At 39.1% G+C, this 27,352-nt stretch overlaps 1 protein-coding gene across 1 annotated transcript; it reads left to right on the top strand.

The window, feature by feature from the left end:
* The first annotated feature begins 7,388 nt into the window (after window positions 1-7,388).
* On the top strand, window positions 7,389-25,412 carry LIAT1 (ligand of ATE1). Its single transcript, XM_053705407.1, has 2 exons — window positions 7,389-7,569; window positions 24,925-25,412. Exons 1-2 carry the CDS (start codon window positions 7,389-7,391, stop codon window positions 25,410-25,412), a joined length of 669 nt encoding a protein of 222 aa, XP_053561382.1.
* Window positions 25,413-27,352: the final 1,940 nt, after the last annotated feature.

Below are 27,352 nucleotides of genomic sequence, written 5' to 3'. Positions count from 1 at the left end.
GTAGGAGGTTTGGCTGAAACACTTAATAAAAAACAGGTAATCTCTCACAGCTGATAATGTGGATTCAGAGAGGAGCTGCAGCACAAATAGACTCACATTGTGGGAAGAAAGCAAGGGACGCTTCTGGTAGAATTAGGCTCTCACTGAAACTGTGTGCAGCTTAGGTTTTACACAATGGAGCAGCTGCTCAGTATAAACCACTTTGTGTCTTTCACATAGGAAAACTACAGCCAGTCTGTCTCACACGTATGGCAGTGTGCAGGGAAATTCATACAGCAGTGTCTGTTTGCAGTGAAATTCACAGAGGAAACTTGCAGACAATCTGTCTCACAATTATGGCAATGTGCAGGAAAATGCACATAGCAGAGCTGCTACTTCTGGTTGGAATGTACTTACTTGCTGGTCCTAGATCTTACAAGAAGCTGAAAATCCCCCTTATGGCAATATGTTGAATCTGTATAAGGACAATAGACTTGAAATTCTTTAGAAATAGTATAATCCTCTGGAAAAAGGTATGTTTTTTTTCAGGATTAACAAGCATAAGCTTAGCTTCAATTCTTAAGCAGTGCTGAACTGTTCAGGTGTTTGTCAAATAGCATAGCTAGAGGTAAGTACATTCCCACTGATCTCTTAAAGGTACAGGTAAATCATGACAGACTGGCCAATAAAAAGAAAAGATTAAGATGGGCAAAAGAACACAGACACTGGACAGAGGAAGTTTAAAAAAAAGTGTTATGGACAGACAAATGTAAGTTTGAGTTGTTTGGATCACAAAGAAGAACATTCATAAAACACAGACCAAGTGAAAAGATGCTGGAGGAGTTCTTGATGTCATCTGTCAAGCAATGACCCAAAGCACAGCTCCAAACTATACGAGAACTATTAAGGGAAGAAGCAGTCTGCTAGTGTTCTGTCTTTAATGGAGTGGCCAGCACAGTCACCAGATCTCAACCCTATTAAGCTGTTGTGGAAGCAGCTTGACCGTATGGTAAGTAATAAGTGCCCATAAAGCCAATTCAACTTGTGGGTGGTGCTTCAGGAAGCATTGGTTGAAATCTCTTCAGTTTACCTCAACAAACTGACAATTAGAATGCCAAAGGACTGAAAGGCTCTAATTGTTGCACATGGAAGATTCTTTGGCGAAAGCAAAGTACATAACATGCACGTCTATAGACGGCATCCAAGAAAAAAAAATTGCTTTCTCTTTGGCACAAAATGGCAAAATGAAACTATGCTAAAGAACATGAAAAGAAGCCTGATGAAAATTAGGAGCACATTCTTTGGCCAGATGAGACCAAGATACATTTGTTTGGCTCAGATGGGGTCCAGCATGTTTGGCGTGAACCTGGCCAGGACTACCACAGTGAATGCATAGTCCCAGCAGTGAAGCACAGAGGTGGGGCTGTATGAAGGCTTGTGAGTGCCTGTGGAAATACCAACATACTGGCTGACAAGATGACTCCCAGTCTCCAGAAGCATGGCAGGAAAGGAGTATTCCTGCATGATCTAAAGCACACTGGCAAAAATCACAAAAAAAGTTTTTAAAGAAGAAAAAAGTGAAAACTATGACCTGGCTAAGTATTAAAAACATTTTCTCTGAAGAATAGCGGAACATCTCTCCAAAAATGAGACAGAAACCCAAAGCTTGTTAAAAAGTTAACCTTTTTTTCTTTATATGATCACATTTGGTGGCCAAATAGTGTCATCAAACGCATGAATGATCGGGTGATTTCAATTTGTACTCATTTGTTTACATCTGAACTTTGTTCTGATGCAGACAAATGAGTCCCGGCAGGAAGGGGTTAAAGATCAACGTAGAGCAACACAGCCCCTTCAGCACAGAGCAGCTTAAAAAAAAGAAGAAGAAGAATAGCAGAACATCTCTCCAAAAATGTGTGCAACAAAAAATACAGGTGGACATACGAAATATTGAAAAAATAAAAGATTTTAATTTTAAAATTGAAAGGTGTACTGACTTTTGTTGCATAAAATATATCATGTTCTAAAATGTTGCAGTGGGTTAACTCTCATACCAGAACTGCCCAAATTCTCAAAATTGACCCCAAATCTATATAAATGTTTGAAAGTAGACAATCCAAGGTAATGATCTAGGGATGGGTCACAATACTACAGAAATAATGAGATCAGTTGAGGGGGTGGATCCCTACACTACAGAAAAATAACAAAAAAAAGCTGATTACTTGGAGGGGGAGGTTAGAGGGTGAGGGGGTACCCCTACATTACAAAAAAAAATATTTAAACAAATATATTTTTTTATTTTTTTATTTTTAAAATGCACAAGAGCAGACTGGCAACCAGTAACAAAAATGATGGTGATGAATGGGAGGGGGAGGGACGAGATCTGTTTGGAAGGATCTGGAAGGTGGGTGGTGTCAGGTAATCCCTACAATACAGAATAAATTACATTTAACCACTAAAGGAATAACCCCTTTACTGCCAGGAATTTCAGAGGTTTTGTGCACAGCTGCAATTAGCAGCCTTTTTATTACCAAAAACCAATGGCAAAGCCATGCATGTTAGCAATTTCTGAATAAAGGGGATTCTAGAGAAGCTTTAACAATAATTTGTCTTATGACTGCAGTAGCTGTGTGTAAATAATTTGCGATAGAAACCCAAAGTTTGTTAAAAAGTTAACCTTTTTTTTTCTTTTTTTTTTTATATGATCACATTTGGTGGCCAAATGGTGGCATCAAACGCATGAATGATCGGGTGATTTCAATTTGTACTCATTTGTTTACATCTGAACTTTGTTCTGATGTAGACAAATGAGTCCTGGCAGGAAGCGGTTAATGGAGATAAATGTTTTTACCAACAGTTTCCAAACTTTATCACCTCAATGGAAACTAGGTCATTGTTGGAAACACTGCTGCTAATGACACGTGAATGCTCCTGAATCTACCTAAATTTACTCTTTAACAAAGGATAGCAAGAGTACAAAGCAAAATGATCATATATGTAAATTGAAAAGCCAGTTATAGTGCATTCTCTATCTGAACCAAGAAAGTTTAATTTTGACTTTACTGTCCCTTCAACGCTTTACTATATATTTTGTATTATTTATACAAGCAATATTCTATTTATGAATTAGTGGAGATAAAAAAAAAACATTGGTAATTGATTGCTCGTTTTTTTTTCTATCACATACTAGTGCTAGACAGTCAACATATTAAAAATTGTACTTAAACAGATATGAAACAGTGCTCCTTTAGTAAAAACAAATTTGTTAAATGGACATAAAACCCAGCATTTTTCATTTAGGATTCAGAAAGAGCATGCAATTTAAACAGGTTTCCAATTTACTTCTGTTATCTAATTTGCTTATTTATTTATTTTCTTTTCTACCCTGTATTGAAAAGAATACAGAGTTAGGCTCAGGGACAGCAAAGCACTACTGGGAGCTATTAGCTGATTGCTGGCTGCATCTTGGCATTGGCTTACCTAATGTATTCAATTAGCTTCTGTTAGGACATTGCTGCTTCTTCAGCAAAGGATACCAAGAGCACAAAAAAAATTGATAAAAGAAGTAAATTGTAAAGTTGTTTATAATTGTAATATCTGAATCATGAAAGAAAAATTTGGGGTTGCATGTCCCTTTAACCCCTTAAGTCAAATGGACGTAGTAGGTACTAAATCTCACACTACTTTTCCCAGTATACTGTGTTGACGTTGTAGCTACATCTAACACTTTGGCTCAGGCTGCGCTCCCCTCTGTTAGCTTTGACATTAAGGGTTCGTTGATTGTGCACCCTTATCATATGAAGGCAGATCACTGATAGAGAAAGTGACACAGGAAGTGTTACTGTCTTTATTAGGTGTGGGAACACTGAGTAGCTGGGAGAGGGAAGAGAGCTATTATTGAGGAATCAGGGAGGTGGGAGGCTGAAGAGGGATCCCTACACTGCAGAAAATAAATAAATTATTAAAAAAAAAATAAACAGACTGGTTGCCAGTACCTAAGATGGTGAAAGATGGTGGTGACCAGTGGGAGGGGGAAGGGAAGAGAGCTGTTTTTGAGGGATCAGGAGGTTAATCCCTGCACTACAATATATTTTACCCTTAACAACTGATTAACTCCTTCATTGCTGAGAATTTCAGAAGTGTGGGTTGCAGCTGCAACAAGTCTTCTACTTACCAAAAATAAATGACAAAGTCTTGCTTGACTGCCATTTTTAAGCAAAGGGGATCCTACAGAAACGTTTACAACCATTTGTGTTATGACTGCAGTAGTTTTGTGTAAATAATTTTATTTTGAAACCCAAGGTTTGTGAACAAGTTCACTATTTTTAATATAATTGCATTTAGTGGTCAAATGGTGGAATAAAATATACCAATGTGGGTATAGATTAATATCCTGGGTAATTGTTAAAAATATATATATAGTTTTAGGATTTGGGTAGTTCTGCTATACCAAATGAGAGTTACCAGATTGCATCCTTTTAGGCATAGGTGCAGATAAAGACCTTAAAATGATCAAAAAATTATAAAAAGTATATAGTATTAGTTGAATCAGAGGATGCCAATGAACACATTTTGAGATACTTTTTTGCAGTTAGAAAACTACAGGTTTTTGTGGAATGTGATAATTAATATTTTTATATTATTTATTTTTTTACTTTTTTGTTATTTTACAATCATTTCATAATTCTGAGAATAGTTGAAGCTGTCATCCACTGAAAGCTCTTTTTATACCCCCCAGAAATTTTTTTTTTATATATAATCTCTTCTTCCCTCAGGTAGATAAGAGAGGAGATATTGTTAAAAGTTAAGTTGCATTCTGCCTTCCTCTGAGCATGAGCAAAACAGGCTCACATGTCGGACGGACATGATTAAAGTGAATGTAAATTTTGATGCTAAAGTGCCCGTTTTTTAAAAATTTGATTCAAAACAGGGGCACTTTATTTCATCAAAATTTACATTTCACTTGTGTTGTGAAAAAATACTTACCTTTTAATTTTGACAGCCGCTCCAGCTTCTTCCGCCCGTCGCAAAGCCTCTTCCTGGGTCTAAAATGAGGATTCCGGCTTCCTCCAATTACGGCCTTGAATCAGACACTGATTCCTCCGGGGAGGAAGCCGTGATTGGAGGATGACGGATCCATCATTTCTGACGTCAGAAATGGCTTGCGACGACCAGGGGAAGCTGGAGCGACTGTAAAGTTTAAAAGGTAAGTATTTTTTCACAACACGAGTGAAATGTAAATTTTGATGAATTAAAGTGCCCCTGTTTTTAATAAAAAAATTTAAATCTGGCACTTTAGCATCAAAATTTACATTCACTTTAACTGTGGAGTATATGTCCACCCGACATCGCTAAATGACGACATTTTCTAGTTAAATGCTTGTGCAATGCAGCCCTCTGCACATTTGCGGCAAATAGGCCGCTAGCAGGGGGTGTCAATCATCCCGATCGTATCTGATCGGGATGATTGCTGTCCGCCACCTCAGAGGTGGCGGATGAGTTAAGGAGCAGCGATCTTACGACCGTAGCAGATCATGTCCACCGCAGATCATGTCTGTCGCTGTGGCGTACATTTCCACCCAACTTGTATCCGATCAGGCTGATTGCTGTCCGCCGACTCAAAGGTGGCGGACGAGTTAAGGAGCAACGGTTTTAAGACCGCTGCTTCTTAATTTGTGATTCCGGCTAGAAGGCTTGCGCGGAATAAGCTGGTTGACAGGTTAATAAATCGGCCCCTAAGTGCTATTGCATTGTCTTTGTATCATGCATTTGTTGATTATTCAAATCCACTGAATTTTCTGGTCCTTTAATTGTTTATTGGGTATAGGTGCTATGTATTAAAATGTAGAAGTCTTGGTTTAATGGGTTAAAGGTGAGATTACAAGTGGAGCGCTAAATATCGCTTTTAAGAAAGTGATATTAGCGCTCCACTTTGTAATACCAGTGCATGTTAATAAGCGCTGGTATTACAAATTTTCAGCAATGCAAACGCGACCTTGCGTTCGCATTGTTGGGAATCATTACTCACAAGAGCACGCTTCCATAGGCTCCTATGGGAGCCTCGTTCTCATGCCGTCAGAGATGGCATCAGAACATCGCACAGCGAAGGGGATAAGTAGCATTTTTTAATATTAAGTATATGACTATATACATATATATTTACTGGGAACACACAGTTCCCATTGACCGCAATGTAAAGGCACTTTTCAGTGTGGGGTTTATTCTAACACCCCACTCCCACCAACTTTAGCCCCAAAATACTGCCTAGTGCAGTAATTTTATTAAAAAATAAAGATGCCGCTATCTTTATTTTTTAATAAAATACAATAGTCTGTATTTTGGGGGCATTTGGGGCGCATTTATAAAATTAACCAGAGATCTATAACCAGAGAGATTTATAAGCGCTAATTGCTACCGCGAGCTTGCGGTAGCAATAACCAGCTACTTGTAATGGCTGATTAATTATTGCGTGCCCACAAATGGGCTTATTTGCCCTTTTCTGGGAGCGCAATAATTTAGAGCTCCACTTGTAAACTATCCCTAATGTGGAAACATAAATTGTAAAATTTAGAAATGAATGTAGATCCTATAAATGACACCTAAAATCCATTTTACATTTGAGTGGTGCATTTTTCCTCTTTTGAATACATTTTGAAAATTAAATTTAAATCAAGTTATTTTAATTAAGATATCTGTCTTTTTAAAAACCAAAAAAATAAAAATATTAATGCTACTTGTTTGGCTCACTCATAGAAAAAAAAAACACCTAGAATTTAAATAAAAATACCTCAAACAGTTAAAAAAAATCCTTAAACAAATTAGCAATGCATTGCTCAGAAATAAAACTTTTTAAATATCTTATGGAGAATTATACTTATGTATTAAGTATTTAGAATGCTTCTTGCATACAGCAAGTTGGTTTGCATTAGTTTTTTAGGTGATATAAATAAAGTATATAATGCTATAGTATAAAAAAACGGGTCTAGTAAACTACTGTTTAAAAATGTCAAACATTTATCTATTACTTCTCTTGCTTGACAGAGAAATCCTTTGTACCCTAGTTAGTTGCACATGACAGTGACTTTGACTTGCACACACGCTGAGTGCTGGAGGTGGGACTGGGTACAATTCTTATTACAATATCCGGTGGGTTGCCTGGTTACCATAGAGACGCGTCTTAAAGTTTCACGTGTGGGAGGAAGAGTATGTGTGTAATGAGCTCTTTATCACTGCTCTGCAGAAATGCAGCTTTGTAAAATTTGAAACAAATAATATTCTGGAGAAAATTAATTTATTGCAGATACGCGATCATCAGATGCACCTTATACTGTGACCTCCTCTTTGTACTTCATTCTGCCTCGAATAAAGTGAGCGGTGCCCAGCTAAAGGAGGACAACAAATATAAAGATATGGAACCCTCAGTGCTGGGAACAACAATGGAAAATGACAAGGTTAAAACTAAGCAATCCAAACAGTCAGCTGGTGCAAAGAGCAAAAAGAAGGGCAAGAAAAAGGAACATCTCAAGCAAAGCGGTGAGCACAAGAAAAGAGGGCACACGTCCAGCACCCCATCTACCTCGGATGAAACGGGTCAGTATGTTTCTTTACTCTTACACAGCAAGGGCAGTTACTTTGAATGTATTTAGTTGTTATACGCGGCATTAACTTATTTAAACATTCATCGAACTCTCAACTCTGTAATAAAGGGGGATGTTTGTAGGAGATTATGTTAAAGGGACAGTGAAATACAAATCTTGTGTGTTACAGAACATTATGTTCTTTTTTTCCCCCTTTAAATATTCATTTTGGTGGGCTTGTCTCTATTAGCCAGTGAGCCTGCGATTCAGATGTGTCAGGTGTACATATACTTTTTGATAGTTCACAGCTTTTACTTACCCATTTTCAAGTGATTTTGCATTTCTACTTTTTTTTTTTTGCTGCGGGCTACTCCACTGCAAAAGTAAAAATGTATGAAAGTGCTATGTATCAAGACAAGAGAACATAATTGTGGAGTATAGTTACACTTTGTGAAACCCATTATTCTTCAGTGAGAACTAGACTAAAACATATGTTTATTTAATAACTGATATTTTGTGTTCTAAAGCTCTGGACAGTTAATGGAAGTTATTGTCAACTTCTATTGTTAAAGGAACATGAAACCCAACAGTTTTTTTTTCAGGATTCAGATAGAGCATTCAGTTTTAAGCAACTTTCCAATTTACTTCTATTATCTAATTTACTTAGTTCTCTTGGTATCCTTTGTTGAAAAGGATACCTAGGTATGCTTAGGAGCAAACAGGGAGCTAGCTGCTGATTGGTGACTGCACATATATGTCTATTGGCATTGGCTTACCAATATGTTCAGCTTGCTCCCAGTAGTGCATTGCTAAATCTTCAATAATGGATACCAATAAAATGAAGCAAAATTGACAATAGAAGTAAATCAGAAAAGTTGCTTAAAAACATATGCTCTGTCTGAATCACAAAAGAAAAAAATGTGGGATTCATGTCTCTTTAATGTCATTCCATTGCTTTTGGATGAGCAATTATATTATGCATATGGAAGAGCACAGTTTATTTTGATTTTTAAGATACATACATCTCGTAAAGAAGTTATTGGGGTATTTAACACACCATAAATAGGTACCAGTATATTTGTCCACTCTGATCTACTTCAACACTTAACCCCTTAATAACAGCACTCTAACATTAACATGGCTGTAATAGCAGGGGTCTCAGCAAAATATTAAAGGGACAGTATAATTCTGCACATAGCTATTGAACTAAAGGTAGCTCACTCCCGCTACCAGACCATGTGATTAGACAGCGCACCTGTGAACCACTTTTCAAAAAGAAGACCTAATCAGAAGAGCTTGGAGAGGAGACCAGGTAAGTGCAACTTTGAGAGCTAAAATCTCTCAAATCTTTTGTTTTTTAAAGCTGCCGCTAACAAAATGTTACATAATTCTGCACTATTTGCAGAATTATATAACATTATTTTTAAAGTTTACTGTCCCTTTAAATATTATATTATTGTACTGTTCAAATGTAAAATGTAGGATACTGCCAAGACTAACAAAGACCATATGTTTGCATGAATTGAGCAGCCTCTTCAGGGATCATATCTCGTTGGCAAGTGTGAGCATATTGTTTCTTTAGAAGCTTATATTAGAGTTCTGTAGGAACGAACTGCAACACTGCTTGATATTCAAACACTTGAAATTGATATGACTTAGCAGGTTGTTCATGGTTCTGTCAGTTGGAATGGAGGGGATTTAGACGGGGAGACTCAGGGAAGTAGTAAGTAGCTGGGTCACAGAAGGCAAGGTAGGAGAAAGCGGAAGAGGCAGCCAGTTCTAAACTGGTACACCCAATAGATTTGCCAGATGAGTGAAGATGTTGGGGATATCGGTTCAGGGGTGGCAATGTCGGAGAGGGCTGTTCTGCCTAATACAGTGAAGAGGACCATACTACCCAGAGACAGAACTTTTGTTTCACTTTCTGCAATAGTTTTTAGTGAAACATTTTCTGTAGCTCATTTTTAAATAAAATTCAATTTTAAATTAGGCAGTTACACTAAAGCACCAGTTCAATTGCAATGTGTTGGTTAACTGGAGAATCAAGCCATTTTTAAAGTTTTATAATATAGTGCAGTAGTTAAAATTGCATTGCAAATTAGCTGCATACAAAAAAAAAATTCTACAATGTCTTGAATACATTTGTTAACTTTTCTCTTGGTCTAACATAGAAATGTGGTAATAAAAAAAGATGCATTGTTTATAAGAATGTCTTACATTTAAAAAAAAAAATCAAAGCTTTGTAGACTGGGAAAGGTTTGGGGACAGGTTTGAAAAAGTCCCTGATAGTCAACAATCAAAGCACTTTTGGAAAATGTTGTGTTCTAAATAATAATAGCCAGCACTACACACTGGTGATGGCTTGTTGGGGAAATAATCTGTGTCTGAGTATCATTGAATCTTACCTCACCAACTGGTGTTATAATTGGTATGGCTGCAACTGTGTAAATACAGCAGTCAGATGGTATAAAGGCAGTGTGCCCAAACGCTGGATCAGGGTCTTACAATTTACTGTATATCACATCATATATAAGAACTTAGTAGTAAATACAATTAAAAAATGAAATGTCTATCAGGTTCTTTTTTAACAAGATTCTTTTTGGCATCTGAAATTAAGTATATGGTAAATGCGAAAAAGTATAATGATTTCCCATTATCTCCATATAGTTATTAGTGAAAATATAGCCTTTAGTTAATGGAAACTGTTGTTGGATAAATTGTGATTTAACAAATTGTGCGCATGCTTGAATTAGTCCAGTATGGACAAACATATTATATAAAAAATCTCAAGGTGTTTACTTTGCCATTAAAGGGACACTGAACCCAAATTTTTTCTTTTGTAATTCAGAAAGAGCATGCAATTTTAAGCAACTTTCTAATTTGCTCCTATTATCAATTTTTCTTCATTCTCTTGCTATCTTTATTTGAAAAAGAAGACATCTAAGCTTTTTTTGGTTTCAGTACTCTGGACAGCACTTTTTTATTGGTGGATGAATTTATCCACCAATCAGCAAGGACATTCCAGGTTGTTCACAAAAATGGGCCGGCATCTAAACTTACATTCATGCATTTCAAATAAAGATACCAAGAGAATGAAGAAAATTTGATAATAGGAGTAAATTAGAAAGCTGCTTAAAATTTCAAGCTCAATCTGAATCACGAAAGAAAAAATTTGGGTACAGTGTCCCTTTAATGAATTAGAGCATTACATTTCTGCTGTAGAATGCCCCTTTATTTTATACAGTTTGATATTCTCTATCTAAATATTCCAGCCCTTACCTTCCCTAAACAAGGTTCAGAGAATGACTAGGTATTTGCATGGATTAATATATAAAAGTTCTAAATTATATAAACTAAATTCTTGTCGGACAAGTCAAAGCCAGCCATTTACCATTGTTGGTGAAAATAATACTTGGCGGTCATTTTGCAGCAATTATATATGGTTCATACTGAATAAGCCAGAAAAAGATGACACAGGAAGTATTTGCAATGTTTAAAGGGACAATCAACACCAAAATTGTTATTGTTTAAAAAGATAGACAATGCCTTTACTACCCATTCCCCAGCTTTGTACAACCAACATTGTTATATTAATATACTTTATAACATTTAAACCTCTAACATTCTACCTGTTCCTAAGCCACTACAGACAGCCTCTTATCACATGCATTTTTATTAGCTTTTCACAACAGGGGAGTGCTAGTTCATGTGAGCCATATACACCCACTGGCCACTTTATTAGGTACACCTTGCTAGTACCGGGTAGGACCCCCTTTTGCCTTCAGAACTGCCTTAATTCTTTGTATCATAGATTCAACAAGGTGTTGGAAACATTCCTCAGAGATTTTGGTCTATATTGACATGATGGCATCACGCAGTTGCTGCAGATTTCTCGGCTGCACATCCATGATGTGAATCTCCCGTTCCACCACATCCCAAAGGTGCTCTATTGGATTGTGATCTGGTGACTGTGGAGGCCATTGGAGTACAGTGAACTCATTGTCATGTTCAAGAAACCAGTTTGAGATTATTTGAGCTTTGTGACATGGTGCATTATCCTGCTGGAAGTAGTCATCAGAAGATAGGTACACTGTAGTCATAAAGGGATGGTCATGGTCAGCAACAATACTCAGGTAGGCCTTGGCAATAGTGATGTCGCGAATAGTTGACCGGCGAATAGTTCCCGGCGAACATAGCTTGTTCGCGTTCGCCGCGGCGGGCGAACATATGTGATGTTCGATCCGCCCCCTTTTCGTCATCATTGAGTAAACTTTGACCCTGTAACTCACAGCCAGCAGACACATTCCAGCCAATCAGCAGCAGACCCTCCCTCCCACCTCCTGGACAGCATCCATTTTAGATTCATTCGGAAGCTGCATTCTTATTGAGAGGAGGGACAGTGTAGCTGCTGCTGATTTAATAGGGAAATCGATAGCTAGGCTAGTGTATTCAGTGTCCACTACAGTCCTGAAGGACTCATCTGATCTCTGCTGTAAGGACAGCACCCCAAAAAGCCCTTTTTAGGGTTAGAACATCAGTCGGCTTTTTTTTTTTTTCTGTGTAATCTAATTGCAGTTGCCTGCCTGCCAGCGTGTGTGTCAGGCTCACAGTGTATACTGTGCCCACTTGCCCAGTGCCACCACTCATATCTGGTTTAACAGTAGTGTACATTTAAAAAAAAAAAAAACTTTTTTGACTGTGAAATAATAGCAGACAGCTGCCAGTACCCAAGATGGCCGCCAATAAGGCAGATGGGGAGTGTTAGAGAGCTGTTTTGGGGGGGATCAGGGAGGTTGGGGGCTAAGGGGGGGATGCTACACCACAGCATATGTAAATATGCTAAACAAAATTTAAAACCTTTTATTTTAGTACTGGCAGACTTTCTGCCAGTACTTAAGATGGCGGGGACAATTGTGGGGTGGGGGAGGGAAGGGAGCTGTTTGGGAGGGATCAGGGGGTCTGATGTGGGAGGCTGATCTCTACACTAAAGCTAAAATTAACCCTGCAAGCTCCCTACAAACTACCTAATTAACCCCTTCACTGCTAGCCATAATACACGTGTGATGCGCAGCAGCATTTAGCAGCCTTCTAATTACCAGAAAGCAACGCCAAAATCATATATGTCTGCTATTTCTGAACAAAGGGGATCCCAGAGAAGCATTTACAACCATTTGTGCCATAATTGCACAAGCTGTTTGTAAATAATTTCAGTGAGAAACCTAAAGTTTGTGAAAAAATGAACAATATTTTTTTATTTGATCGCATTTGGCGGTGAAATGGTGGCATTAAATATACCAAAATGGGCCTAGATCAATACTTTGGGTTGTCTACTACACTGCACTTAAGCTAAAATTAACTCTACAAGCTCCCTACATGCTCCCTAATTAACCCCTTCACTGCTGGGCATAAAGCACGTGTGGTTTGCAGTGGCATTTAGCAGCCTTCTAATTACCAAAAAGCAACGCCAAAGCCATATAAATCTACTATTTCTGAACAAAGGGGATCCCAGAGAAGCATTTACAACCATTTATGCCATAATTGCATAAGTTGTTTGTAAATAATTTCTGTGAGAAACCTAAAGTTTGTGAAAAAGTGAACATTTTTTTTTTTTATTTGATCGCATTTGGCGGTGAAATGGTGGCATGAAATATACCAAAATGGGCCTAGATCAATACTTTGGGATGTCTTCTAAAAAAAAATATATACATGTCAAGGGATATTCAGGTATTCCTGACAGATATCAGGGTTCCAATGTAACTAGCGCTCATTTTGAAAAAAAGTGGTTTTGAAATAGCAAAGTGCTTCTTGTATTTATTTCCCTATAACTTGCAAAAAAAGCAAAGAACATGTTAACATTGGGTATTTCTAAACTCAGGACAAAATTTAGAAACTATTTAGCATGTTTGTTTTTTGGTGGTTGTAGATGTGTCACAGATTTTGGGGGTCAAAGTTAGAAAAAGTGTTTTATTTTTCCATTTTTTCCTCATATTTTATAATGTTAGGTGATTTATGCCCTTTATGGATTAAAACCAGACTCTGCATCAACTTTGTAATTTTCCATGGGAGTTTTGCCATGGATCCCCCTCCGGCATGCCACAGCCCAGGTGTTAGTCCAACTTTTCCATCACTATTGTGGCCAGAAAGAGTCCCTGTAGGTTTTAAAATTTGCCTGCCTATTGAAGTCTATGGCGGTTCGCCCGTTAGCAAACTTTTGCGGATGTTCGCGTTCGCAAACCCAAATTTTTATGTTCGCGACATCACTAAACAATACTCAATTGGAACTAAGGGGCCCAAAGTGTGCCAAGAAAATAAAATATCCCCCATACGATTACACCACCACCAGCCTGAACCGTTGATACAAGGCAGGATGGATCCATGCTTTTATGTTGTTTAAGCAAAATTCTGACCCTACCATCTGAATGTCACAGCTGACATTGAGACTCATCAGACCAGGCAACATTTTTCCAATCTTATATTGTCCAATTTTGGTGAGCCTGTGCGAATTGTAGCCTCAGTTTTTTTGTTCTTAGCTGACAAGAGTGGCATCCGGTGTGGTCTTCTGCTGCTCTAGCCCATCTGCTTCAAGGATTGACGTATTGTGCGTTCATAGATAGTATTCTGCATACCATGGTTGTAACGAGTGGTTATTTGAGGTACTGTTGCCTTTCTATCATCTCGAACCAGTCTGCCTATTCTCCTCTGACATCAACAAAGCATTGTCGTCCACACAACTGCTGCTAACTGGATATTTTCTCTTTTTCGGACAATCTCTGTAAACCCTAGAGATCGTTGTGCGTGAAAATCCCAGTAGATCAGCAGTTTTTTAAATACTCAGATCAGCCCATCTGGCACCAACAACCATGCCACGTTCAAAGTTACTTAAATCAACTTTCTTCCCCATTCTGATGCTTGGTTTAAACTTCAGCAAGTCTTCTTCACCACGTCTAGATGCCTACATGCATTGAGTTGCTGCCATGTGATTGACTGATTAGCTATTTGTGTTACCAAGCAATTGAACAGGTGTACCTAATAAAGTGTCCGGTGAGTGTAGATAACATTGTACTAACGCCCGTGGGTTGTGGCAGACACTGCACTAATTGGATAAAATGCAAGTCAATAGATAATAAATAAAATATCATGTGATCAGGGGGCTGTCAGAAGAAGCTTAGATACAAGGTAATCACAGAGGTAAAAAGTGTTTTAATATAACCATGTTGGCTGTGCAAATTTTGAGTTGACTGTCCCTTTAATCTATGAAGTAAAAAACAAAAGAAAAGGAATCAATGGCTAAATTGCACTCATATTACAAGTTGAAACTTAGGTTATGCTTAAGTGAAAGCTAAAACTGCTCTAGAATATTTGGCGCCACTTGACACCTGAAGTAAGGGTAAAAAAAAAATTACAAAACACATCAAAAACATAAAAATAAACTAATAAAAATCTACAGGAAGGAAAAGGGTAGGAGACTCAAATGATTTGAAATCTGCTGTGTGTTTCTCCTATATCTCTGTGCTTTCACCTTGTAATGGCAAGAAGAGGTGTTATGTTTTGATTTAATTTTTTTGCATGGATTTTCTTTTTGAAAAGAAGGAAACTGATGTGGGAGAAAAGCGACAAGAATCCTTGTTTGCAACAGTTTTAATGTTTTTTTTTAACATTATGCCTGATTTATTCCTATGAACTACCGCATGTGATCAAAGCTCCAGTGGGAGCTGAAACGTTATGCATTGTTGGCATTAAAAGGTGTGTTGCTAAATCTCGTGTGCTGGCTTTTTTGGCGTGGGACCGCAGGGATCATCACCAGGTCCTGTCTTTATGCTATTTCTCTACATTCATCTTTGGGCCGTGCATTTGAGTGGTTTTTACATTGGTGAGTGCTGATCTTGTCTGTAAATAAATATATATATATATATATATATATATATATATATATATATATATATATATATATATATGATAATGTAAAACATTTATCTATACATATATCTATACACACATATATATATATATATATATATATATATATCTCAATAGGTATAGGCATATACACACACACACACACACACACACACACATATATATGGGCGTATTAAGGCATAGGCCAACGAGGCCGGTGCCTAGAGCGGCAGATTTTGAGGGGCGGCACTTGCCGTGGCTGCACTGAATATGCGGCTGATGATTTAAAAAAAAAAAATTAAACTTGAAAGTGCCGATTCATACACTCTCAGCCAATTGCATTTATTTGGGGGTTTTTTAACACTGGCGCACGCACACACGCACATTGCTTGGTGGCAACAGGTGTTAGGAGAACAAGAAGGAGTCCAGTCAGTGGTGACAGAGACAGCCGGAGACTCATGTGGAGGAGGACTTTCACTTAACTCAAGTATGGGTGGGCTGAGTCCTGACAGTAGGTAGGAATTATCTCATTAGTGTGCACTGTGACAGCAACACTTAATGCCTCCTCTACTAGCGACATTAACATTTTATTGCCTAATCATTAGACAATAAAATAATAATGTTGCTAGCAGAGGAGGCATTAAGTGTAAGCTTCTGCACAGTGCACACTAATGAGAGCGGGCTGGTAGGCTAAGGCTGACAAGGAGCGAGGACAGGAGAGTTACTGTCTGTAGGTGTAGACAGTGTAATGCCTGTTGAGCCAGCAGTCCCGCTTCCTTCTGCCTAATAGCATAGCCGTATACTTCCCTCCCCCTTCCTGGCCCCCAAAGTGCCATGCTCAGCTGACATTGCTTTCACTGACAGCATCTGCACGCAGCCCCGCAGATCAAGACAGTAGCAGTGAACAGCATAGGACAGGTCACAGGAGAATATTTCAGTGAATGTGGTATACCTCTATTTTGCAATAAAAAATAATAATTAAACATCAAAAGATGAAATATTTTGTCACTTTGCATCATCTTGCAATTTATGCAGAAAATCAGTATTTATAAAATAACCATACAAACAGATACATATACAAATATATTCATGCAATAAGCTTTTCTAAAGAATTATGTACTCTCTTTATTTGGCAACTCCTCTGTGTAAGGCTTCTGGATTCTTGTTTGGTGGCTTAGCTGAAAATGGCTTCATGTAAAGCTTTTAAAGATGAAAATAAACATACTTTCTTGTATTTATCTCTGTAAAAATAATCCAGAATTATGAAGGGTAAACCAAACTTGTCATTCTCTCAAAAAAAAAACTATATAAACTGAATTGATGCTGTTTTGGCGTTTCATCCAATGCACAAACAGCTTATTAGATGAAACAGATGAAAAACAAACTGTTGTTTGTTCATTCGTGCTTTATGGCGCCAAAAAAAAAAGTAAAATGATTTACAGGGGGTCAGACAATTCATGTGCCTATCATTCCCTGTCAAATCCTACCATAGTATTACTAGTGACTGATGTTAGGTACTGCTAGTCCGGCACTAAATGTTGATTGTAGCCATACAGGGTAGTGCAATGAAGCCTTAACCTGGCTTATATGGATACTAGGAAAAGCATAACCACTTACAGTCACAATTAAATCAGTGAATTGTATGTTCTGTTAGTACTGAAAGATAAATTGTTCAATTCTGTAATGCAAGATTTCTCTTGTAAGGTGTATCCAGTCCACGGATCATCCATTACTTGTGGGATATTCTCATTCCCAACAGGAAGTTGCAAGAGGACACCCACAGCAGAGCTGTTATATAGCTCCTCCCCTAACTGCCATATCCAGTCATTCTCTTGCAACTCTCAACAAGCATAGAGGTAGTAAGAGAGAGTGGTGAAATATAGTTAGTTTTTTTCTTCAATCAAAAGTTTGTTATTTTTAAATGGTACCGGAGTTGTACTATTTTATCCCAGGCAGTAAATAGAAGAAGAATCTGCCTGAGTTTTCTATGATCTTAGCAGGTTGTAACTAAGATCCATTGCTGTTCTCACATATGTTTGAGGAGAGAGGTAACTTCAGCGGGAGAATGGCGTGCAGGTTACTCTGCTATGAGGTATGTGCAGTTACAATTTTTTCTAGAAATGGAAATGCTAGAAAATGCTGCTGATACCGGATTAATGTAAGTTAAGCCTGAATACAGTGATTTAATAGCGACTGGTATCATGCTTACTTTCTGAGGTAATACTCTTATAGATTTACAATATAAAACGTTTGCTGGCATGTTTAAACGTTTTTATATATGCTTTGGTGATAAAACTTTATTGGGGTCTAGTTTTTTCCACATGGCTGGCTTAAATTTTGCCTAGAAACAGTTTCCTGAGGCTTTCCACTGTTGTAATATGAGTGGGAGGGGCTTATTTTAGAGCTTTTTTGCGCAGTTAAAATTAAAGACTGAGACATCCAGCTTCCCTCAGAAGTCCCCTGAATGCTATAGGACATTTCTAAAGGGCTCAAAGGCTTTCCAAAGTCGTTTATTGGGGAAGGTAGGGCCACAGCAGAGCTGTGGCAGTTTGTTGTGACTGTTAAAAAACTTCTATCGTTTTTTTGATCCGTTTTTTTAACTAAGGGGTTAATCATCCATTTGCAAGTGGGCGCAATGCTCTGTTAGCTTATTACATACACTGTAAAAATTTTGTTTGATTTACTGCCTTTTTTCACTGTTTTTCAAATTTTGACAAAATTTGTTTCTCTTAAAGGCACAGTACCGTTTTTTATATTTGCTTGTTAACTTGATTTAAAGTGTTTTCCAAGCTTGCTAGTCTCATTGCTAGTCTGTACAAACATGTCTGACATAGAGGAAACTCCTTGTTCAATTTGTTTAAAAGCCATGGTGGAACCCCCTCTTAGAATGTGTACCAAATGTACTGATTTCACTTTAAGCAATAAAGATCATATTCTGTCTTTAAAAAATTTATCACCAGAGGAATCTGACGAGGGGGAAGTTATGCCGACTAACTCTCCCCACGTGTCAGATCCTTTGACTCCCGCTCAAGGGACTCACGCTCAAATGGCGCCAAGTATATCTATGGCGCCCATAGCGATTACTTTACAAGACATGGCGGCAGTCATGGATAATACACTGTCAGCGGTATTAGCCAGACTACCTGAATTTAGAGGTAAGCGAGATAGCTCTGGGGTTAGACGAAATGCAGAGCATACTGACGCTTTAAGAACCATGTCTGATACTGCCTCACAATATGCAGAAGCTGAGGAAGGAGAGCTTCAGTCAGTGGGTGATGTTTCTGACTCAGAAAAGATACCTGATTCTGATATTTCTACATTTAAATTTAAGCTTGAACACCTCCGCATGTTGCTCAGGGAGGTTTTAGCTGCTCTGAATGACTGTGATACAATTGCAGTGCCAGAGAAATTGTGTAGACTGGATAAATACTATGCAGTGCCGGTGTGTACTGATGTTTTTCCAATACCTAAAAGGTTTACAGAAATTATTAATAAGGAATGGGATAGACCAGGTGTGCCGTTCTCTCCCCCTCCTATTTTTAGAAAAATGTTTCTAATAGACACCACCACATGGGACTTATGGCAGACAGTCCCTAAGGTGGAGGGAGCAGTTTCTACTCTAGCAAAGCGTACTACTATCCCTGTCGAGGACAGTTGTGCTTTTTTAGATCCAATGGATAAAAAATTAGGTTACCTTAAGAAAATGTTTATTCAACAAGGTTTTATCCTACAACCCCTTGCATGCATTGCTCCTGTCACTGCTGCTGCGGCGGCGTTCTGGTTTGAGTCTCTGGAAGAGGCTTTACAGGTAGCGACTCCATTGGATGACATACTTGGCAAGCTTAGAGCACTTAAACTAGCCAATTCTTTTGTTTCTGATGCCATTGTTCATTTGACTAAACTAACGGCTAAGAATTCTGGTTTTGCTATACAGGCGCGCAGGGCGCTATGGCTTAAATCATGATCAGCTGACGTGACTTCAAAATCTAAGCTGCTTAACATTCCCTTCAAGGGGCAGACCCTATTCGGGCCTGGTTTGAAGGAGATTATTGCTGATATCACTGGAGGAAAAGGTCATGCCCTTCCTCAGGACAGGTCCAAATCAAGGGCCAAACAGTCTAATTTTCGTGCCTTTCGAAACTTCAAGGCAGGTGCGGCATCAACTTGCTCTAATGCAAAACAAGAGGGAACTTTTGCTCTTTCCAAGACGGTCTGGAGACCAAACCAGACCTGGAACAAAGGTAAGCAGGCCAAAAAGCCTGCTGCTGCCTCTAAGACAGCATGAAGGAACGGCCCCCTATCCGGTAACGGATCTAGTAGGGGGCAGACTTTCACTCTTCGCCCAGGCGTGGGCAAGAGATGTCCAGGATCCCTGGGCGTTGGAAATTATATCCCAGGGATATCTTCTGGACTTCAAAGCTTCCCCCCCAAAAGGGAGATTTCACCTTTCACAATTATCTGCAAACCAGATAAAGAGAGAGGCATTCTTACACTGTGTACGAGACCTCCTAGGTATGGGAGTGATCCATCCAGTTCCAAAGGAGGAACAGGGACAGGGTTTTTACTCAAATCTGTTTGTGGTTCCCAAAAAGAGGAAACCTTCAGACCAATTTTGGATCTAAAGATCTTAAACAAATTCCTCAGAGTTCCATCATTCAAGATGGAAACAATTCGTACCATCCTACCTATGATCCAGGAGGGTCAATATATGACTACAGTGGATTTAAAGGATGCTTATCTTCACATTCCGATACACAAAGATCATCATCGGTTTCTCAGGTTTGCCTTTCTAGACAGGCATTACCAGTTTGTAGCTCTTCCCTTTGGATTAGCTACAGCCCCAAGAATCTTTACGAAGGTTCTATGTTCGCTTCTGGCGGTCCTAAGGCCGCGGGGCATAGCAGTGGCCCCTTATTTAGACGACATCCTGATACAGGCGTCAAACTTCCAAATTCCCAAGTCTCATACGGACGTAGTACTGGCATTTCTGAGGTCGCATGGGTGGAAAGTGAACGAAGAAAAGAGTTCTCTATCCCCACTAACAAGAGTTTCCTTCCTAGGGACTCTGATAGATTCTGTAGAAATGAAAATTTACCTGACGGAGTCCAGGTTATCAAAGCTTCTAAATTCCTGCCGTGTTCTTCATTCCATTCAGCGCACTTCGGTGGCTCAGTGTATGGAAGTAATCGGCTTAATGGTAGCGGCAATGGACATAGTGCCGTTTGCACGCTTACATCTCAGACCGCTGCAACTATGCATGCTCAGTCAGTGGAACGGGGATTACACAGATTTGTCCCCTCTACTAAATCTGGATCAGGAGACCAGGGATTCTCTTCTCTGGTGGCTATCTCGGGTCCATCTGTCCAAAGGTATGACCTTTCGCAGGCCAGATTGGACAATTGTAACAACAGATGCCAGCCTTCTAGGTTGGGGTGCAGTCTGGAACTCCCTGAAGGCTCAGGGATCGTGGACTCAGGAGGAGACACTCCTTCCAATAAATATTCTGGAACTGAGAGCGATATTCAATGCTCTTCAGGCTTGGTCTCAGTTAGCAACTCTGAGGTACATCAGATTTCAGTCGGACAACATCACGACTGTGGCTTACATCAACCATCAAGGGGGAACAAGAAGTTCCCTAGCGATGTTAGAAGTTTCAAAAATAATTCGCTGGGCAGAGATTCACTCTTGCCACCTATCAGCTATCCATATCCCAGGTGTAGAGAACTGGGAGACGGATTTTCTAAGTCGTCAGATTTTTCATCCGGGTGAGTGGGAACTCCATCCGGAGGTGTTTGCACAATTGATTCATCGTTGGGGCAAACCAGAACTGGATCTCATGGCGTCTCGCCAGAACGCCAAGCTTCCTTGTTACGGATCCAGGTCCAGGGATCCCAAGACAACGCTGATAGATGCTCTAGCAGCGCCCTGGTCTTTCAACCTGGCTTATGTGTGTCCACTGTTTCCTCTGCTCCCTCGACTGATTGCCAAGATCAAGCAGGAGAGAGCATCAGTGATTTTGATAGCGCCTGCGTGGCCACGCAGGACCTGGTATGCAGATCTAGTGGACATGTCATCCTTTCCACCATGGACTCTGCCTCTGAGACAGGACCTTCTACTTCAGGGTCCTTTCAACCATCCAAATCTAATTTCTCTGAGACTGACTGCCTGGAGATTGAACGCTTGATTTTATCAAAGCGTGGCTTCTCCGAGTCTGTCATTGATACCTTAATACAGGCACGAAAGCCTGTCACCAGGAAAATTTATCATAAGATATGGCGTAAATATCTTTATTGGTGTGAATCCAAAGGTTACTCATGGAGTAAGGTCAGGATTCCCAGAATATTATCCTTTCTCCAAGAAGGTTTGGAAAAAGGATTGTCAGCTAGTTCCTTAAAGGGACAGATTTCTGCTCTGTCTATTCTTTTGCACAAGCATCTGGCAGATGTTCCAGACGTTCAGGCATTTTGTCAGGCTTTAGTTAGAATCAAGCCTGTGTTTAAACCTGTTGCTCCGCCATGGAGCTTAAATTTGGTTCTTAAGGTTCTTCAAAGAGTTCCGTTTGAACCTCTTCATTCCATAGATATCAAACTTTTATCTTGGAAAGTTCTTTTTTTGGTAGCTATTTCCTCGGCTCGTAGAGTCTCCGAGTTATCTGCCTTACAATGTGATTCTCCTTATCTGATTTTCCATACGGATAAGGTAGTCCTGCATACCAAACCTGGGTTTTTACCTAAGGTGGTATCTAACAAGAATATCAATCAAGAGATTGTTGTTCCATCCTTGTGTCCTAATCCTTCTTCAAAATAGGAACGTCTATTACACAATCTGGACAAGGTTCGTGCTTTAAAGTTTTACTTACAAGCTACTAAAGATTTTCGTCAAACATCTGCTTTGTTTGTTGTCTACTTTGGACAGAGGAGAGGTCAAAAGGCTTCGGCAACCTCTTTCTTTTTGGCTAAGAAGCATAATCCGCTTAGCCTATGAGACTGCTGGACAGCAGCCTCCTGAAAGGATTACAGCTCATTCTACTAGAGCTGTGGCTTCCACTTGGGCCTTTAAAAATGAGGCTTCTGTTGAACAGATTTGCAAGGCGGCAACTTGGTCTTCGCTTCATACTTTTTCAAAATTCTACAAATTTGATACTTTTGCTTCTTCGGAGGCTATTTTTGGAGAAAGGTTTTACAGGCAGCGGTACCTTCCGTTTAAGTACCTGCCTTGTCCCTCCCTTCATCCGTGTACTTTAGCTTTGGTATTGGTATCCCACAAGTAATGGATGATCCGTGGACTGGATACACCTTACAAGAGAAAACACAATTTATGCTTACCTGATAAATTTATTTCTCTTGTGGTGTATCCAGTCCACAGCCCGCCCTGTCATTTTAAGGCAGGTAATTTTTAAATTTAAACTACAGTCACCACTGCACCCTATGGTTTCTCGGCTTGTTTTCGGTCGAATGACTGGATATGGCAGTTAGGGGAGGAGCTATATAACAGCTCTGCTGTGGGTGTCCTCTTGCAACTTCCTGTTGGGAATGAGAATATCCCACAAGTAATGGATGATCCGTGGACTGGATACACCACAAGAGAAATACATTTATCAGGTAAGCATAAATTGTGTTTTTTGTTAAGATTGGTTGCATATATTTGCTGTTTCCATTGAAAAATAATCCAAAACAAACATTTGGCCAAAATAATTATATTTCCGTTAGTCACCCACACAAATTATATATTGGTTGGGTTTTTTTCAGCAGGTCCAGCAGATTCAGAATATACCCTTATTATGTTTTTATTTCATTGCATATGAGAAGGCTGATTTTAGTAAATAACATTGAAAATAGCCAGGTGAACACCATTGCTGTGTTTGATCACTTTACTAAACTGTTACTGAGTGTCTTTAAATTTGAAAGAGGGGCCGCTACAGGCTTTAGGGGGTTGTAATAAAAACTAGAGGGTCCAAATTCTGTCAGAGTAGAAGTAAAAGCACATTTTTGCCACAGTGATCACCTAGCCATGCAGAAAAAATGTACAAATATTGTAATTGGGAATCTTGGATGTCAGTTAAAGTGAAGGTCAATTTTTATGAATCGTGCCCGGTTTTTAATTATCCTATTAAAACAAGGGCACTTTAAATCATCAAAATTGACATTTCACTCCTTTTCTTCAAAAACTTACCTTTTAATCCTGACAGCCGCTGCAGCGCTTCCTCCACCTGTCGCAAGCCCTCTTCGCAGGTCCAAAATGATGAATCTGGCTTCCTCCTCAGGCCATGATTCCCCCGGGGGGGGGGGAAGCCATGATTGGAGGAAGCCGGATTCGTAATTTCTAACGTATGAAGAGGCTTCCGAAGGCCGGGGGAATCGCTGGGCTGGCTGTCAGGATTAAAAGGTAAATTTTTGAAGAAAACTAGTGAAATGTCAATTTTGATGAATTAAAGTGCCCTTGTTTTTAATAGGATTATTAAAAACTGGGCACCGATTCATCAAAATTGACCTTCACTTTAAAGGGATACTAAACCCAAAACTTTTCTTTCATGATTCAGGTAGAGAATACAATTTTAAACAACATTCCAATTTACTTCTATTATCTAATTTGCTTAATTTTTTAGATATCCTATGTTTAAAAATAGCAAATCACATGGGTGAGCCAATCACACGAGGCATCTATGTGCAGCCACAATCAGCAGCTACTAAGCCTATCTAGATATGCTTTTCAGCAAAGAATATCAAGAGAATGAAGTACATTAGATAATAGAAGTAAATTAAAAAGTTGTTTAAAATTGCATGCTCTATCTAAATAATGAAAGAAAAATTGTGGGTTCCATATACCTTTTAACTATGATGAAAGAGGGCAGCATATTAGAATAGGGTTGCCAGGTGTCCTCCACAAAAATACCGGACACCCAACAGATATTTTATCAGACAAAGTGAAAGCACAAAGTATATTATAGTTTACAGCTTACATAAGCAGGGCATGGAGGTAACCGTTATGTATTCTCTGTCTGTATGTAGGGAGAAAGTCAGCTGAAAAGCAGACATGGCCTCCTCTTCTGTGAGCTGTAGATGATGCCCCGCCCCCACAGCAGCCGGAGACCTGTGAATTCTAACAGGTCTCTGAAAGGGGAGGGAGACAGATCGAAGCTCCCTGCTGTTGAACCCAGGCAGAGGACTATTAGAAAGATGCCGTTTTCTGATCTCCACTTGCCCTGCATCAAAGGGAACTAGATGTTAATACAGAGGACTTTAAAACCTGACATTTACATGTCCAGTTTTTCTCTGCAAATTTTACTGGGCAGCTGGTTGTAAAACCAGACTGTCCGGTCAAATACCAGACATCTGGCAACCCTATATTAGAATAAGCCTAGAGCAGCATAAATTAACTACTGATCTAAGTTAATTTGCATTAGAAAACCAAATGAGCTCTTTTGTATGTTGTTAAATAGATTTCATCCTAAATTATTATTTTTTTTTTATAGAGAAGAATCACCGCAAAAATGGGAAGAGTTTGACTTCATCTGATCTGCATCATGGTCATGGCTGCAACATAATAAACATTAATACCAAGGATGTATCTGCTATAACAGACAGCTCCACTGGTGCTTTATATGATGGCGCAGTGAACGAGAGCTTGCGATGGGAGGGAATTCTTGATGATCCGGTGGCAGAAGAGGAGAGGATCCATCACTATAAAATTAATAGGAGAAAACGGTATATGTTAGCTGCTCAGGAGAAGACGTCAAACAATGTCCATGACTCTCCAGAGAGACTACCAGATATTATCCATTTAGGCCACAAGAAAGACCCCCTTCCCTCTGATGTTACTGACAAGGCTCTTCCAACTAAGAGAGATTACTCCAACTCTTACTTCTTAGGACTCAGTGGCCAAGATTCCCTTTATGCCAAACCAGAGCAGCATTCATCAGAATTAAAATTTCCTGTATTGGTGAACACATCTAACCTTTAAAATCATAATTACTTGGAAACTCACGCTGTACCTATTGTTTTAAGTACCATATTAAAGGGACATAAAACCCAAACATTTTCTTTCATGATTCATATAGAACACACAATTTTAAACAACTTTCCAAATTACTTCTATTATCACATTTTCTTTCTTTTCTTGTTATTCTTTGTTGAAAAACAGGAAGGTAAGGTTAGGGCTGTGCGTGCACGTGTCTGCAGTACTATACGGCAGCAGTTTGCAACAATGTTATACATTAGCAAGAGCACTAGATGGCAGCATTATTTTCTGTCATGTAGTGCTCAGACATGTAAGAGCAACAATGCATAACTGGGAGCAGGCTAAACAAAAGGCATATATGTGCAGACACCAATCAGCAGCTAGCTTGCAGTTCCTGGGCCTATCTAGATATGCTTTTCAACAAAGGATACCAAGAGAATGAAACAATAAAAGAAATACATTGAAATATTGTTTAACCCCCTCAGTGACCAGGCAATTTTTCAATTTTCTTACCTTTAGGGACCAGGGCTATTTTTACATTTCTGCTGTGTTTGTGTTTAGCTGTACTTTTCCTATTACTGATTAACTGTACCCACACATATTATATACCGTTTTTCTCTCCATTAAATGGACTTTCTAAAGATACAATTATTTTCATCATATCTTATAATTTACTATAAAAAAATATAAAATATGATGAAAAAAATGGAAAAAACACACTTTTTCTAAGTTTGACCCCCAAAAATCTTTTAGGCATCCACACCCACCAAAAAACACCCATGCTAAATAGTTTCTAAATTTTGTCTTAAATTTAGAAATACCCAATGTTTACATGTTCTTTGCTTTTTCTGCAAGTTATAGGACAATAAGTACAAGTAGCACTTTGATATTTCCAAACCATTTTTTTTTTTCCAAAATTAGCGATAGTTACATTGTAACACTGATATCTGTCAGGAATCCCTGAATATTCCTTGACATGTATATATTTGTTTTAGTAGACAACCCAAAGTATTGATCTAGGCCCATTTTGGTATATTTCATGCCACCATTTCACCGCAATATGCGATCAAATTAAAAAAATCGTTAACTTTTTCACTAACTTTAGGTTTCTCACTGAAATTATTTACAAACAGCTTGTGCAATTATGGCACAAATGGTTGTAAATGCTTCTCTGGGATCCCCTTTGTTCAGAAATAGCAGCCACTGCGCACCACACTTGTATTATTCCCAGCAGTGAAGGGGTTAATTAGGTAGCGTGTAGGGTTATTTTTAGCTTTAGTGTAGAGATCAGCCACCCACCTGACACATCCCACCCCCTGATTCCTCTCAAACAGCTCTCTTTCCTCCCCACCTAACAATTGTCACCACCATCTTAAGTACTGGCAGAAAGTCTAAAATAAAAGGCTTTTATATATATATATATATATATATATTTATATTTATTTTTTTATATATATTCTGCCATGTTGGTCCCCCCCCTTAGCCCCCAACCTCCCTGACCCCCCCCCCCCCCAACGGCTCTCTATCCCTCCCCCCCTCTACCTATTTACAGCCTCCGTCCTATCCCTTCCACGCCACCAACGATCGGCACCATCACTGGCCGATTCAGATAGGGTCACAGAGTGACTCTCACTGTATTGGTTGCTTAAAAAATGGGTATTGCAGGATGCCTCAATATCGAGGCATCACTGCAATACCCTGAAAGCGGCTGGATCACAATCACTTCCAGCGCTTGGAACCCCTGAGGACGTGCCAGGCACTCCCTTGGTCATTAACGACCATTTTATTTAGGACGTGCCTGGCACGTCCTTGGTTGTAAAGGGGTTAAAATTGTGTGCTCTATCTGAATCATGAATGAAAAATATTGGGTTTCCTGCCCCTTTAACCCCTTAATGACCACAGCACTTTTCCATTTTCTGTCCGTTTGGGACCAAGGCTATTTT

This window comes from Bombina bombina, chromosome 3 (genome assembly GCF_027579735.1).
Source record: "Bombina bombina isolate aBomBom1 chromosome 3, aBomBom1.pri, whole genome shotgun sequence".
In the NCBI taxonomy this organism is placed as follows: Eukaryota; Metazoa; Chordata; class Amphibia; order Anura; family Bombinatoridae; genus Bombina; species Bombina bombina.
The sequence above is the reverse complement of the archived record's forward strand: the minus strand, read 5'-3'. Positions and strand labels throughout refer to the sequence as shown.

Excerpts from the sequence above, each read along its gene's own strand:
- LIAT1 (XM_053705407.1), top strand. The coding sequence starts at position 7,389 with ATGGAACCCTCAGTGCTGGGAACAACAATGGAAAATGACAAGGTTAAA. Across the intron at positions 7,570-24,924 it reads ATCTACCTCGGATGAAACGG|AGAAGAATCACCGCAAAAAT; the intron begins GTCAGTATGTTT and ends TTTTTTTTATAG.